This window comes from Xiphophorus maculatus, chromosome 15, assembly GCF_002775205.1.
Source record: "Xiphophorus maculatus strain JP 163 A chromosome 15, X_maculatus-5.0-male, whole genome shotgun sequence".
NCBI lineage: Eukaryota > Metazoa > Chordata > Actinopteri > Cyprinodontiformes > Poeciliidae > Xiphophorus > Xiphophorus maculatus.
The window spans coordinates 4,934,381-4,950,015 of NC_036457.1; the positions used below are offsets into that span (position 1 = coordinate 4,934,381).

The 15,635-nt window shown below is 44.7% G+C and overlaps 1 protein-coding gene across 6 annotated transcripts in view; it reads left to right on the plus strand.

Moving 5' to 3' along the window:
* LOC102238352 (collagen alpha-1(XII) chain-like) overlaps nt 1-15,635 on the plus strand; it is an 80,236-nt gene that overhangs the window by 22,608 nt on the left and 41,993 nt on the right. For all 6 annotated transcript variants that reach the window (XM_023347416.1, XM_023347411.1, XM_023347413.1 and 3 more), the window contains 6 exons: nt 3,963-4,232; nt 5,786-6,052; nt 8,234-8,426; nt 9,385-9,509; nt 12,267-12,416; nt 13,397-13,516. In XM_023347416.1, coding sequence (XP_023203184.1) covers nt 3,963-4,232; nt 5,786-6,052; nt 8,234-8,426; nt 9,385-9,509; nt 12,267-12,416; nt 13,397-13,516 — 1,125 coding nt within the window. The remainder of the gene's footprint in view (nt 1-3,962; nt 4,233-5,785; nt 6,053-8,233; nt 8,427-9,384; nt 9,510-12,266; nt 12,417-13,396; nt 13,517-15,635) is intronic.

Below are 15,635 nucleotides of genomic sequence, written 5' to 3' on the forward strand. Positions count from 1 at the left end.
ATCAGTTATTCCAGGAGCAGCTGCTGCTGGAGGCGCTGCTTTCCCAGTTGGCCCAGTATAAACAGCGTGCTGGTCCGCAGGAGCAGCTGGGAGTTGGGTTCCGGGTCAGCGGATGAAAGTTTTCTGCGGCTGAAGCCGGAAAGCCGGTTTGGATCCACGTCGCATTTTATAAAACATTGGTTTCATCTCAGAGTGACGACATTAATCTCCTGTTCATGAAAATGAACCAGCTGGGAAGTTTCTGAGGCGGGTCTAAATGCCACATGATGGACATGAAATAATGTCAAGAAGAAGAGGAACACGGCTCTGTTTCTGGTTCTGGGTCGGGTCCAGCAGTTCTGCTGTGAAACGTCCGGGCCAGGAGGAACCGTGTTCTGGTTCTAGACAACCCGTTTCCCTGTTGCTGCAGGTTATGTACTGTCCCTAAACTCACCGGTTGCTATGGTGATTAGCGCCTTTTTTTAAAACTTAAAGGTTAACTAAATCACAAATGAATTTATTTTGCAGATTAATTGATCTAGATGTGTTGCTAATCACCTTTAAAAAAAAAAAGTCAGATCTGTTGGTTTCTGTTTTGATAAAAATTTGCTGGAATTGTCACTTTAGAAAAAAGTCACTAGATTTATTGCTTTTTTGAAAAAATGTCGCTAAATTTGTACTTTTTAAAGAAGTTGTCAGATTTGTCGCTATTTTGAAAAAGCACAAGTAGATTTGTTGCTCATTTTGTTGTTTTTTAAGTTGCTTGCAGTGTCTGAAAAGTTGCTACATGTTCATTGACTTAGCAACAACAGACTTGGCTCCACCCACTTTGGTTGGAGGCGGGGCTTTGCTGACACGGGGGACTAGTGACCCTTAAAGTTAGTGGTTGCCATGGTGATTCCCACCATTTTTTCTGTAAATTTTTCTCGTGCACGGACTCTGACGGATCAAACAGAACCTTCAGGTCCGGTTTCTCCAGAACCAATCAGCTGAAATTTACTGGGAGTGGATGAAAGTGGGCGTGGCTCTGTGCACTCTGGGCTCTGATTGGACAGGAACCTCTGGCAGTGGCTGGAAGGAGAATTGGATTGAAGCAGGTTAAATCCAGAAGATTCTGAAGATTTAATTGGGTCAGAACCACCATCATTCTCTAAGATGAAGATTCTGGGGGAAAATCAGTAAAAAAACGTAAAAGTTAAACTGTAAAATGGATCAGAATGATTAAACTGAACGATGCTTCTGGTGTTTTCTAGAGTGTCTTTTGGAGTAATAACTTATTGTTGACATGCAGAGCTGAAATAGATTTATTATAATTTCTTGATCTGTGCTTAAACGTCTGATGTTGACACGTGAGACAAACATTGATGTTTAAATCCCTTAATGACTGAGTCAGTGGAGTTTTAAAGGGTGGCCCAAAGATGCTGATCCTTTAAAACCATCAGCTTTTATGGCCTGTGCAACTCAGCTAATGGTTGAGGTTTACAGTAATTGCTCTATAAACTCTGGCAGAATACCAAATCCTAAATCACACAAGTCTGAGGCTGCAGCAGAGAGCTGCGGCGATCCGGCTTTACAGACTCACAGGCTCTGCCTTCATTAAGGGAAGGTTACCTGTTAAACCACAGGGTGAAGCACTGAGCATGCTCAGTAGGTGTTAGCGCTGACTAGGTATTAGCGCTCTGTAGGTGTTAGTGCTGAGTGGGTGTTAGCGTTGAGTGGGTGTTAGCATTCAGTAGGTATTAGCGCTCTGTAGGTGTTAGCGCTGAGTGGGTGTTAGCGTTCAGTGGGTGTTAGCGTTCAGTAGGTGTTAGCGCTCTGTAGGTGTTAGCGCTGAGTGGGTGTTAGCGTTCAGTGGGTGTTAGCGTTCAGTAGGTGTTAGCGCTGTGTAGGTGTTAGCGCTGTGTAGGTGTTAGCGCTGAGTGGTGTTAGCGTTTAGTAGGTGTTAGCGCTCTGTAGATGTTAGCACTCAGTAAGTGATACTGGAGCTAATTTCTGTTGCCATTTGGCTAACATTTAGTCAACTTAGCTTCCCCTAAATTAATTTTTTAAAATTCTAATTAATTCAAAGATTGTATTAATTCAAAAGTGCTAATTTTCTTGCCTGTTTTGTAAACCTGCAGCTGAATAAAATTCAATGTCTGTGCTGACGTTTTTAGACGTTTATATTCATGCTCTTAGTTTGAAGACGCATTTGAAGCAGCAGTTGTTTCCTCTCCTCATGTTCACTCCTTTTCCCCAATAAATTTATTTCAAACAAGCAACATACAGAAACAACATTAAAGAACCAGATACAAACATAAATTCAATATCTAATAGCATTGCAGAACATGTAAATTGTAATGTCCAATTGAAGTTGGTAATCAAGGACAAATGTAATTTGAATTGAAGTTAACAATTTAGCATTAGCTTCCACTTGATATTGTGTTGGTATAACGCTTTAATATTAACTTTGCTAAGTACTGTCTTGGTGCCGAGTTTTAGCGTTAGCTTCTGCTAATAACTTGGGTGATATAGTGATTTAGCATTAGCTTTGGCCACATTCTTTGTTGACGTAGCATTTAGCGTTTGTGGAACAAATGTTTGTGATTAGTGCGTTGGTGTTAGCGCTGCTAGCGTCTTAGTTAGGAATGCAGCATGGGAGCTTCTGATTAGCAGGGAAAACTCATTCCTCCCCGGCTCCGCCTCCTTGTTCCTCAGTTGTTCCCCCCCAGTGGGGCAGAAGTCTCCCTCCTGCCCCAGCGGGGCGTTTCCGTCCTTCAGCGCCGCCCTAGTGGCCGTCTGGCTGTGAAGGGTCCAGGAGGCTTTCCAGGTGTTCCTGGATTTGGGCCACATGGCAACAGGAGGTTCTGATTCTGGACCCACATAAGGCCCGGTGAGGTCAGCCCACTGGCGGGAGGCTCTTACTGCGGAGTCCGGACCCGTTCAGAACCTCACCTGGATCTCGTTACGGAGGTTGTAGGGGAAACATGCGCTGCGGGCCAGAATCCAGTGTTCCCGACAGATTCCCGGGTTTTATCATCAGGCAGTAAACGTGGCTCCCTGAGCAGCTTTTCGGCTCGGCGTTTCGATCGGACCGACTCGGAAACTCTGACGTCCTCCAGAACTGTCTGGGTCCAGTGGAGCGGAAAACCTCTCAGTCAGGATCATGTCTGGGGTTCTGCAGAGTGATGTAATGTTGTCATTAGTTTCCACTGAGTGATGAAACAAGAACCATCCAGAACGTTCCTCACCGAACCTGGTCCCCTGGTTCTGGTTCTCTTTTTCACATCAGAACTGGTTCTGAATAAAGTTTCATGAAGTCCATTGAGCCTGGCAGAAGTTTTCACACCCTTTGGTCTGAACTTCCTGTCACAGAGTTCTGCTTCCCAGCAAAGGTCATCCAACCGTTCATCCAACCGTTCAACCGATTCGTTCATCCAACCGTTCAACCGATTCGTTCATCCAACCGTTCAACCGATTCGTTCATCCAACCGTTCAACCCATTCATTCAACCAACCGTTCATCCAACCGTTCAACCAACTGTTCATCCAACCGTTCAACCCATTCATTCAACCAACCGTTCATCCAACCGTTCAACCGATCCGTTTTTTTTCATTGGATCCGTTTTGGTTTCATTCCTGGAGTTTGGATCTTTTCTTGCCGTCTGTTTTCAGCGTTCAGGAAGCAGCAGAAGGTTCTGTGTGGTGTTTATGGCTCCGCTGTTCACTCTGTGACATCATTCTTTCCATTTTAAAGATATTTTCATCTGCCAGTAGATCTAACTGGTCCCTTTGTTTTGAAGAGACGATGGATTTTAAAAATGTTCTTGGCCACTGAAGACCTGGAAGACTGTGACTTTAAGCTTGAAAACATCTGGGATGCGGGGAGAGAGTTTCACCAAGCGAACAAAATCAGATCTAGAACAAACATTTCTTTGAAAAGTGAACATAATCCTGAGGCCCAAAGTTGATTTACTTTAGTAAAAATCAACATGTTGATTTCAGAGGCCGGGCCGGCTAAGAACCTGGTCACCAGCGACGTCAGCGCCTCCAGCTTCAGGGCGTCCTGGACAGCGGCGCCCGGAAGAGTCCAGGCCTACAAGGTCCGCTGGAAGTCCCTGTTCTCTGGGGAGCAGGGGGACAAAACCGTCCCAGGGGACGAGACGTCCACCGTCCTGGACGGTCTGAGTCCAGAGACCCGATACCAAGTGTCTGTGATCGCCGCCTACGACCACAAAGACAGCGAGTCGCTGACCGGGCTGGAGACCACCGACGGTAAGAGGCTCCATAAGCTAAATGTTTAGCTGGCTCAATATATAGTTAGATGTCTAGCATGCTAAATACTTAGCTTCAAGCTAAATATTAGATTAACAAGCTAAATATTTAGCTTTAGGCTAAGCATTCAGCCTGAAGCTAAATATTTAGTATCAAGCTAAATGAACCAGAAAAAGTAACAGCAAACATTAAGCTGCTGCACCGAACCTAAACCAGACAAAATGATCGATTTTTATTTTCTAAAGCTACGGTGAGTCAGGAGGCACAATCTAGACAAACAAAAGTAAAAAAAGAATTATGACTATGATTATTTAATGTTGTAATTATCATGAGTTGTAGTTAAAATGCTCCTTTATAAGGTATCATTTGTAAAGTTAAACTTTAAAAATAAACAGCAATAATTAACATTATTTAGCCTATTGCAAAAGAGAAGACTGGGGATTAATTTTTAAAGTCATATTTTTACAATGTTATTCATTATTTTATAAATGTCACACCTTCAAACTCAATATTTAGTTAGCAAGCTAAGTATTTAACTCCAAAGGTTAGTTTCAATTAAATGTTTAGTTCGAAGCTAAATGTTTATCTTTGAGTTCATTATTTAGTTATTAAAGTAATTATGTAGTTTGAAGTTACATAAAATTTCCAGGTAGAAAGCTAAATATTTACTTTGAAGATGGATGTTTATCAAGCTAAATATCTATCCCTGGGCAGTTAGCTTTGAGCTAAGTTTTTAGCATAGCAGAAAGAACCATTAGCGCTGTAATGTAGCGCTACGCAGAGCTAACGCAGTGAAACATGTTTCATTGGAACAACAAGTGTAGCTCCAGCATAAAGTTAGCATAAATAATTGTTGTGTATTTTCTCTCTGAGAGCGGCTAACTGTCCGTCTTTAAGAACCCCGCTGCTAAGCTAACCAGCTGAACATGACAGCTGTCAGAAAACCTGGAGCTGCTGCTGCGTTTCCACGGCTCTGCCTGGTGGCTAACGCATTCATATCAATCTGTAATTTAACAGATATTATACCAAATCAATAAAAAGTTCATATTAATAATAAATATTAGTCATGGTGTTGTGTAAATAAGTATCTCACACAGTGTGTTAGCTCCTCATGATGGGACACACTACCTAGTTCTTTGGAAAAAAGATCGCTCTGATCTATTTTATAGGAAATTCATAACATTAAATTTGTAAAAGTGTGTGAATACTTTCTGGTGACGAAATATTTAAAAACAGACGTATTATCACCTTTAAGAGTTAAAAAACTGCAGCTGAGAGAAGTTTAGAGTCTGACTGTGCCTCCCAATAAAATCCTTCCAGGATGAAATGAGGCATTTAGAGACCGTGGGAGCGCTAACAGTCCATACCGCAGCGTTCCCCCGCATGGCTTCTTTATCACTTCCAGATGCATCACAATGCTTCAGCTGTTCCAGGTCCATCGCTCAATACCTGGGGAGCTGCAGCCTGAGGCAGGGGACGATGGTGGGGACAGAAGGGCACAAGGACTGTCCCTCATTAATTGAACTGAGGATCGGTGGTGTTTGTGTCCCCAGCGTCTCCAGCGGCTAAGTCTCTGACGGTGTCCCATGAGACGGAGCGGACCATGAAGGTCACATGGACACCGGCTCCAGGGAACGTCCTCAACTACCGTCTGAAGTACGTCCCCATGGACGGAGGCAAAGAGGTAATCCTGAAGCTGCCGGGGACGGCGGCGTCCACCGTCCTGAAGCGCCTGCAGCCTGACACGTCCTACAACGTCTCCGTCCTGCCCGTCTACAAGCGCGGGGACGGAAAACCAAGGCAAGGAGTAGGAACGACACGTACGTTGGTCCAAGATTCAGCCTGCTCACCAAGAGACACGTCCACAGAGACAGAAACACGTCCACAGAAACACATCCACAGAGACACGTCCACAGAGACATGTCCACAGAAACACGTCCACAGAGACAGAGACACGTCCACAGAGACAGAAACACGTCCACACAAACACGTCCACAGAGACAGAGACACGTCCACAGAGACAGACACGTCCACAGAGACAGAAACACGTCCACACAAACACGTCCACAGAAACAGAGACACGTCCACAGCAACACGTCCACAGAGATAGAAACACGTCCACAGAAACACATCCACAGAGACAGAGACACGTCCACAGAGACAGTAGCTGCTTTTCTGTTACAAATGTGAACAAATTTCTGTCAATTTTCTGTTAATTTCGAAAAAAAACACAATTTCCTAATTTCTGTTTCCATTAAATAAGAAACTAAATTAAAATCATTTAGAAATATTTTTGTTTTTTAATAATGTGATAAATATTAGGAATCATCAAACTACTTCCTGTTGTCTTCTTCTTTGTTTTATTGGCGGTTGGCAAATAAGTTTTGGAGTACTACTGCCCCCAACTGGTGAAGATTATGAACAACATTCCTGTTTGCTTCGTGTTATTAAATTGTTTTTTTCCCATTAATTACATTTATTTTCATAATTCTAATTTTGCAATTTTATTGTTAATAGAAACGCAGCTGCTGTAAACTCCAGTTTTATTAGTGAAGAACATTTCAGCAAGAATCCAGATTTTATATTAAAAAAACATCATAAATTATGGCCAAGCAACAAACAAACGTTACATTTTGTCAAACATATCAATCAATGATTCATCTACTGTTAATCTGATCAGATCCAACCAACTGGCTTCAGTCTGGGTTTAAAGGAGCTCAGGGTTTCACCTGGTTTCAGTTTTCTGGAAGTTTGTTGCAGATCTGTGGAGAACAGAAGCTGAATGCTGCTCCTCCATGTTTGGTTCTGGTTCTGCTCTGTATCAGATCAGCAGGTTGATCCAGCAGCAGCAGATCTTTAATCCGTTCAGTGATTTATAAACTACTGGGTGGTGTAGAACCGGGTGGTGTCTCTATCCTCCTGGTTCTAGTCAGAACTCCAGCAGCAGCGTTCTGGACCGTTGGGTTGTCAATCAGACCTGTGAAGACGCTGCTGCAGGAATCAAAGCCACTAAAGAGAAACGCCTGGATGAGTTTCTTGATCTGAGACTTTAGTCCTCTGGTCCTGGAAATGTTCTAATGTTTGCCTCAGCGATGCTAGCTACTTTTACACCATTCAGATTCATTATACACTGGCCTCCAGAAGGGGGCGCTGGTCCACTCTGGTTTCCTCTGGCCCCCTCTGGTCTCCTCTGGCCCCCTCTGGTCTCCTCTGGCCTCCTCTGGTCTCCTCTGGCCTCCTCTGGCCCCCTCTGGTTTCCTCTGGCCCCCTCTGGTCTCCTCTGGCCCCCTCTGGTTTCCTCTGGCCCCATCTGGTCTCCTCTGGTTTCCTCTGGCCCCCTCTGGCCTCCTCTGGTCTCCTCTGGCCTCGTCTGGCCCCCTCTGGCCTCCTCTGGTCTCCTCTGGCCCCCTTTGGCCCCCTCTGGTCTCCTCTGGCCTCGTCTGGCCCCATCTGGTCTCCTCTGGTTTCCTCTGGCCCCCTCTGGCCTCCTCTGGTCTCCTCTGGCCTCGTCTGGCCCCCTCTGGCCTCCTCTGGTCTCCTCTGGCCCCCTTTGGCCCGGCCCCCTCTGGTCTCCTCTGGCCTCGTCTGGCCCCCTCTGGCCTCCTCTGGTCTCCTCTGGCCCCCTCTGGCCTCCTCTGGTCTCCTCTGGCCCCCTCTGGCCTCCTCTGGTCTCCTCTGGCCTCCTCTGGTCTCCTCTGGTCTCCTCTGGCCCCCTCTGGCCTCCTCTGGTCTCCTCTGGCCCCCTCTGGTTTCCTCTGGCCCCCTCTCGTTTCCTCTGGCCCCATCTGGTCTCCTCTGGCCTCCTCTGGCCCCCTCTGGTCTCCTCTGGCCTTGTCTGGCCCCCTCTGGCCCCCTCTGGTCTCCTCTGGCCCCCTCTGGCCCCCTCTGGCCCCCGCTGGTCTCCTCTGGTTTCCTCTGGTCTCCTCTGGTTTCCTCTGGCTCCCTCTGGTCTCCTCCCACCCAGAAGGAGGTCCTGACTCCTCCTCCTCTGTCCCTTGTAGTGCCGGCCTTCAAGGCCCCCAGGAACCTGCAGACCTCTGAACCCACTAAGACCAGCTTCAGGGTTTCCTGGGACCCGGCTCCGGGGGACGTGCGGGGCTACAGGGTGACCTTTCACCCCTCTGGGAACGATGTGGACCCGGGGGAGCTCATGGTCGGTCCGTACGACAACACCGTGGTTCTGGAGGAGCTCAGGTACGCTCACCTGCAGGTGTTTGGTTCATTCTGGTCAGAAAGGCTCATAAGTATACATACAGGCTCTGACATGTCCTGCTATGTAACTTTTATAACAAATAGGATTTTACATTTTTGCCTGTTATGATAATAAATTCAGCTACACGATAAACAAGTTATTGCGATAAATGATAATATTGTTGTTTTGAGACCATTTTCCAGTAATCAATGGTAATTATTAATGACATAATAATTTTATTCTCAAAGAATAAACTTTAAACTCGAATAAACATTTAACTGGAACTGGGAAACATTTTAAATATCCAGAATAAGTAATTAAATAAATTATTAAGTCTACGTAACAAAGTTATCTTTTTTGCTCCCTGCTAGTCTACAGCTAGCATGAATGCTAAGGCTAGTTAGCATAGCCACAGTTTTTCTGTAACAGTAAGCGGTTTCTCCTCCACTAGCATATTTAGCAGCACCAGCATAAGGTTAGTTGACAGCGCTAAGCCCCGCCTCCTGGCTCTGATTAGTTGTTTTTGGTCCAGATCAAACTGACAGTTTAATAAATATGTAATAAACCTTTTTTAGTTTTTAATAAGCCTTTCAAATGAAGAGACCTGCTTCCTCTTCCTCCACCAGAGGTCAGAGCGTTGGGATCATCTCTCTGTGTTCATGTTTCATTGTTCCACTTGTAATGATGCTGCCACCGCCGTGCCTTGCAGCTCCTCCTCTTTAGTTTGACTCCAAACATGTTTCCTGAAAGTTGAGGATCTTTCATCTGGAGAAATGGTTGGCGGTCCGATGAGACGAACGTTGAGCTGAGGCTTGGTGGTGGCAGCATCATGCTGTGCAGGAACTGATCGGAATGCTGAAGAAGTGGGCCCAGCTGGGTTCTGATTGGGGTGAAAGTCTTCCTGAAGCTCCGCCCCTCTCTGTCAGGGAAGAGGAAGTGATGTCATTTGTCTCCCTGCAGGGTGGGAACCAAGTACTCTGTGGCTGTTTTTGGGATGTTTGACGGCGGCGTGAGCTCGCCACTGGCCGGGGAGGAGAAAACCACACTGATGGACGAACCGGAACCTCTGCCTCTGGACCCCTCTGGTAAAACCAGATCATCCTCCTCACGCCACTTCCTGTCAGAACCAGGCGCTGCCGCTTCACTTCCTGCCTCTGGCCAGCTGCCGAGCGGCCCACGCTTTCCTCCGGTCAGGCCAGTTGGTTTGGAAATTGCTGATTGAAACTTGGTGCAGATTTCAGGTTCTGCTTTCATTTTACTTCAGAATAATCTGAAACGCTCTTTAAAGGTGACCTACTGCACTTCCTTTAGCGGGTTAGCATCAATCTGTGGCCTATACAAAACATGTTCATTACAGTGTTTGCACAGAATCATTCTTACATAGCGAGCTTTTTTAGGGCTTCTGTGTCTTTAAATCTAAAAGAGCTGCTGGCCACGCCCTCAACTCACCTAAAAATGGCTGCAAACAAATGTGCAATTTTACAACTGTACAACTTTGAAAAGCATTAGTGGAGCCTCCTGCACAACCACACAGACAGCAGCAAGTCAACAACTGAACTCTTGTCTTATCCAGCAGTCATTGTATAGCGAATATCGCAGCAAACCAGCTGACCAAACATAATGCTTGGGTTGCTAGGTAACGGGCTGAACTCTCCAGGGGTTGCTAGGTAACGGGCTGTGTGACTTAAGAGGTTTTTGAAACAGCTCGTTTTCCAGAAACCAAAGAACGTGAACTTCCTGCCAGAAAGCAGCTGGCTGTTTTTTAGAAGCAGTTTGAACTAAAAAATTTGTAAAATGTGAATTTTTGCGTAACAGGCTGTAATGTTTAGACGTTGTTTGGATGATTGGCTCATCTTGATCTTTCATGGAACAAACTGTTTCATCCGTTCAGCAAATGCTCCTCCACTCATGAAAAATGACATATTTCCATATTTACGTTTCCTGAAATATGGAACAAGCAGCTTTTGTTAATCTGAACCAGAAGGTGAGCTGCTGCAAATGGAGGATTTTGTTTCTCAGTGCTCCTCATGTATGGAAACCCTGTAGGGCCAAAAAACATGCAGCATTTCATTTGTCTTTCACACGTAGAGTTTTTTAACGTTCATAACTTAAAGCCGATCAGAGACGATTGGTTTTCATCTGATCCATTTGTCAGATGAAAAAGCAAATCAAAATACTGCCCCTAGTGGCAGAAATTATAAAAAATGTAAAAATGAAAATGTAGAAAAACTAAAGGAGTGTGTAAACGTTTGTTTTTATTATTTAAACATTTTTCTGTTTAAATCGGAATAGTTTCCGTCCCGACTGGACGTGTGTTTATGTGATGAGATGATCCTCAGACCGCTGGATCTGCACCAAGTTCCTGTCAGATGCTTCACACCTGCTGCTGCTTTCGGGCTTACAGGAAACTGTGGGGTTGCTGGCTCTATTCCAGCGGCGCCAGAGCAACTGCAGAGCACCTGGTTCTGCAGGGCAAAGAGGCAGCGCTGTATGTAACGCCGGGCGTCTGGCGGCGTGCCGTCCTGCAGAGGGACGAGCCCATGTTTTTCCTCTTGCAGGTCGCTGAGGGAGTGCCGAGCGTTCGCCGAGCGTTCGCCAAGCGTTTGCCGCTGCTGCAGGAAAACAACGCAGCCGACCTGCTGGAGACACTGGATCTGCTGCAGCAACATGAACTGTCACTGCTGTTATATGATGTTACTGAATCATCTGTAAAGTGATTGGTTGTGATTTGCAGCTTCTCTTCTTCTTCTTCTTCTTCTTCTTCTTCTTCTTCTTCTTCTTCTTCTTCTTCTTCTTTTCTGTCGCTTCTCGTCACGTGAACCGATCCGACGCGGTGGAGCTCAGCAGGACACTGTCATTAAAACCAGATCAATTCAAAGCTTTTCTGACCTCTAATGAGACGATAATCAGCTGGAAAACCAACAAATCAGAGGGAGGAACATAAACAATAAACAGCCAGAATAAGTATTCACGCCGGCCCTTTAAGCAGCTTTTCATTCCAACTTTAATCAAACACTTAAGACCTCAATTTATATTCAATGGTTCAAAAAGTGTGTTGTGAATTAATCAGAGTATCAATCTGAACATTTTATCTGTAACTAGTGTCAACTTAGCCATGATGCTAATTAGCGACAGCAGGCACTTAAGAAATTAAACGTTTCAGATTATTTTACTGCTGTTTAACCAAGACTTTCAATATGTATTTGAACATTAATTGATTTAGCGTCATTACAGTTTTCAGTTGAATTCCTTTGCGTCACGCTCCCAGGAGCTTCTGGATCCTTTTTGCAACATAAAATCAGTTTTACAAACTGAATATGAACATAAAATATACATATTAATATTTGTCCTGCAGTGTTTCAGCTGAATACTGAAATCTGTCCTTGACGCTTTTATCCCATTTCGCAGTAAAAAAAAACGTTGTATTTGGGTAGTTATATATAAATTATTTACGGAGATTTCCGGCCATTGTTTTTAAGAAACATGTAGTTCACACTCCAACCACTAGATGGTGTCAGAGCACGTCTAAAAGCAGCCTTACTGTGAGAGGAAAAGGCATCGGCCAACATTTGTAGCTTCACTGACTAAACCAAAAAGAAGTTCCCAGATATCTGTTGAACAAATTTATCAGTCAGGAGAAGGGTTACAAAAATCCCACAGCATTATTCACACACTACTGTGCAGTGAAGACAGTTTAAACATATCAGAGAGGAAACGTCTCATTAAAGACGAATGAAAATCTTTAGAATGATCCAACATGGCGGCTGAGGTCCTCTGAGCTCCAGTGAACCGGCCGGTTCTGGTCGGCCGGCGTGACGCAGGCTCGCCTCGTGTCTCTGCAGACAGCCAGTGCCGGACGTCGGCCAAGGCTGACATCGTCCTGCTGGTGGACGGCTCCTGGAGCATTGGACGCATCAACTTCAAAACCATCCGCAGCTTCATTGGCCGCATGGTCGGCGTGTTCGACATCGGCCCCAACAACGTCCAGATCGGTAACCGGCCCTCGCTTTCACGCCGCCATTTGAAGCTTAGCAACATTTCGGAGCATCAGTACAACCCCAGTATAATCCCAGTACACCCCCAGTATAACCCCAGTATAATCCCAGTATAACCCCAGTATAATCCCAGTATAACCCCAGTATAATCCCAGTACAACCCCAGTATAACCCCAGTACAGCCCTAGTATAATCCCAGTACAATCCCAGTACAACCCCAGTATAACCCCAGTATAATCCCAGTACAATCCCAGTATAACCCCAGTATAACCCCAGTACAATCCCAGTATAACCCCAGTACAACCCCAGTATAACCCCAGTACAACCCCAGTACAATCCCAGTATAACTCCAGTATAACCCCAGTATAATCCCAGTATAACCCCAGTATAATCCCAGTACAACTCCAGTATAACCCCAGTACAACCCCAGTACAACCCCAGTATAACCCCAGTACAACCCCAGTATAACCCCAGTATAACCCCAGTACAACCCCAGTACAATCCCAGTATAACCCCAGTATAATCCCAGTATAACCCCAGTACAACCCCAGTATAACCCCAGTATAACCCCAGTACAACCCCAGTACAATCCCAGTATAACCCCAGTACAACCCCAGTACAACCCCAGTACAATCCCAGTATAACCCCAGTATAACCCCAGTATAATCCTAGTACAACCCCAGTATAATCCCAGTATAATCCCAGTATAAGCCTAGTACAACCCCAGTATAATCCCAGTATAACCCCAGAGTTCCCGTGGTTCGGTCAGCAGACGACCAATCATCAGGATGATCGATCATTCAGTTAAAGATACTTTATTGATCCAGAGGAAATGAAATGCAGCAGCTGAAGCTTCAACATTTCAGCAGCTTTGCAGACTAACAGGGATTAAAGAGCCGAAAGTCGTCTGCATAGAAACGGTCAGGGGTCAAGGGTCAGGATGTCGTTGTTAACTGATGGTTCTGTTTGTCTTGCAGCTCTGGCCCAGTACAGTGGCGACCCGAGAACCGAGTGGCAACTGAACACACACCCGACCCGAGAGTCACTGCTGAAGGCCATCAGCGAGCTGCCGTACAAAGGAGGGAACACCATGACAGGTGAGGGAACACCTGGAGAGGGAACACCTGGGGAGGGAACACCTGGAGGAGGGAACACCTGGGGAGGGAACACCTGGAGGAGGGAACACCTGGGGAGGGAACACCTGGAGGAGGGAACACCTGGAGGAGGGAACACCTGGAGGAGGGAACACCTGGAGGAGGGAACAGGATTTATTGAAGAGGATTATCATTACTGAAAAAAGGCTTAGAAAATCCTGAATTGTGAGAATTTGTTGGTTAAAGTTACAATTTTGTCTTTCATCTTAAAGTGCAGATTTTTTTAAATTTGTACTTTAAATTCAAACTGTAACTTTAATATCAAAATTCTGACTTTAAGGTTAGGATTTTGACATTATTCAGAATTTTGCCACTAATGTTAAAAAATAATTTTTAACAATTTTGTTTTATTTTTCAGAATTCTCTTTTTTTTTAAAAAAAAAAAACAGAATTCCTGAAGAATTTTGTCTTAAATTTCAGAATTCTGAGATCAAAATCAGAATTGCTCAGAATGCTGAGTTTTAGTGTTGACGTTGAACCGTAGATGAAGCGTTTTTGACGAGCGCGCTGTTAAACCCAGATTTTATCAGCCCTGCAGCGTCTCCTCTCTGATCCGGTTCTTTCTCTGGTTCTGGTTCTGACTCAGTGAAAGTGAAGCAAAGGAAGTTCTGGCTCCAAGCAGAACCGGGTGTTAAATGTTGCCACATGTTGGTTTTATAGCAGCGCAGGACGTTTTTAAGGCCGATGATTTATTTCCTCTGAGTGAGTTAATAGTGACCCGGATGTTGTCGGTGTTCTGGATGTTCTGGTTAACCTTTTTGGACCGGCATTCCCGGTTCTGCTCAACACCTCTTAAAATAATCTTTCCAGTCTGCTGCAGTTTGACAGCCAGATCAGGATGGTGAATGTCCTGAGACAGCTTCCTTCTAACCTTCAAAATAAAAGTGCTCACAATATAATACCATAAAAATATAATATTTCTGCTTAGATCCTGACGACATGAACCCAAAATTATCACAATATTTTCATTTAACAGTTTTGATAATTAGTTTAAATAAAAAATAATGTTTCAGTTAGTAGAGCTAATGTTTATGGTCAGTACTTTAGCATTAGCACCTGTTAAATATGTTGGTGTAGTGTTTTAGCGTTAGCACCTGTTAAATATGTTGGTGTAGCGTTTTAGCGTTAGCACCTGTTAAATATGTTGGTGTAGCGTTTTAGCGTTAGCTCCTGTTAAGTATCATGTTGGTGTAGCGTTTTAGCGTTAGCTCCTGTTAAGTATCATGTTGGTATAGCATTTTAGCGTTAGCTCCTGTTAAGTATCATATTGGTGTAGCGTTTTAGCGTTAGCTCCTGTTACGTATCATGTTGGTGTAGCGTTTTAGCGTTAGCTCCTGTTAAGTATCATGTTGGTGTAGCGTTTTAGCGTTAGCTCCTGTTACGTATCATGTTGGTGTAGCGTTTTAGCGTTAGCTCCTGTTAAGTATCATATTGGTGTAGCGTTTTAGCGTTAGCTCCTGTTACGTATCATGTTGGTGTAGCGTTTTAGCGTTAGCTCCTGTTACGTATCATGTTGGTGTAGCGTTTTAGCGTTAGCTCCTGTTACGTATCATGTTGGTGTAGCGTTTTAGCGTTAGCTCCTGTTAAGTATCATATTGGTGTAGCGTTTTAGCGTTAGCTCCTGTTAAGTATCATGTTGGTGTAGCGTTTTAGCGTTAGCTCCTGTTAAGTATCATGTTGGTGTAGCGTTTTAGCGTTAGCACCTGTTAAATATGTTGGTGTAGCGTTTTAGCGTTAGCTCCTGTTAAGTATCATGTTGGTGTAGCGTTTTAGCGTTAGCTCCTGTTAAGTATCATGTTGGTATAGCATTTTAGCGTTAGCTCCTGTTAAGTATCATATTGGTGTAGCGTTTTAGCGTTAGCTCCTGTTACGTATCATGTTGGTGTAGCGTTTTAGCGTTAGCTCCTGTTAAGTATCATGTTGGTGTAGCGTTTTAGCGTTAGCTCCTGTTACGTATCATGTTGGTGTAGCGTTTTAGCGTTAGCTCCTGTTAAGTATCATATTGGTGTAGCGTTTTAGCGTTAGCTCCTGTTACGTATCATGTTGGTGTAGCGTTTTAGCG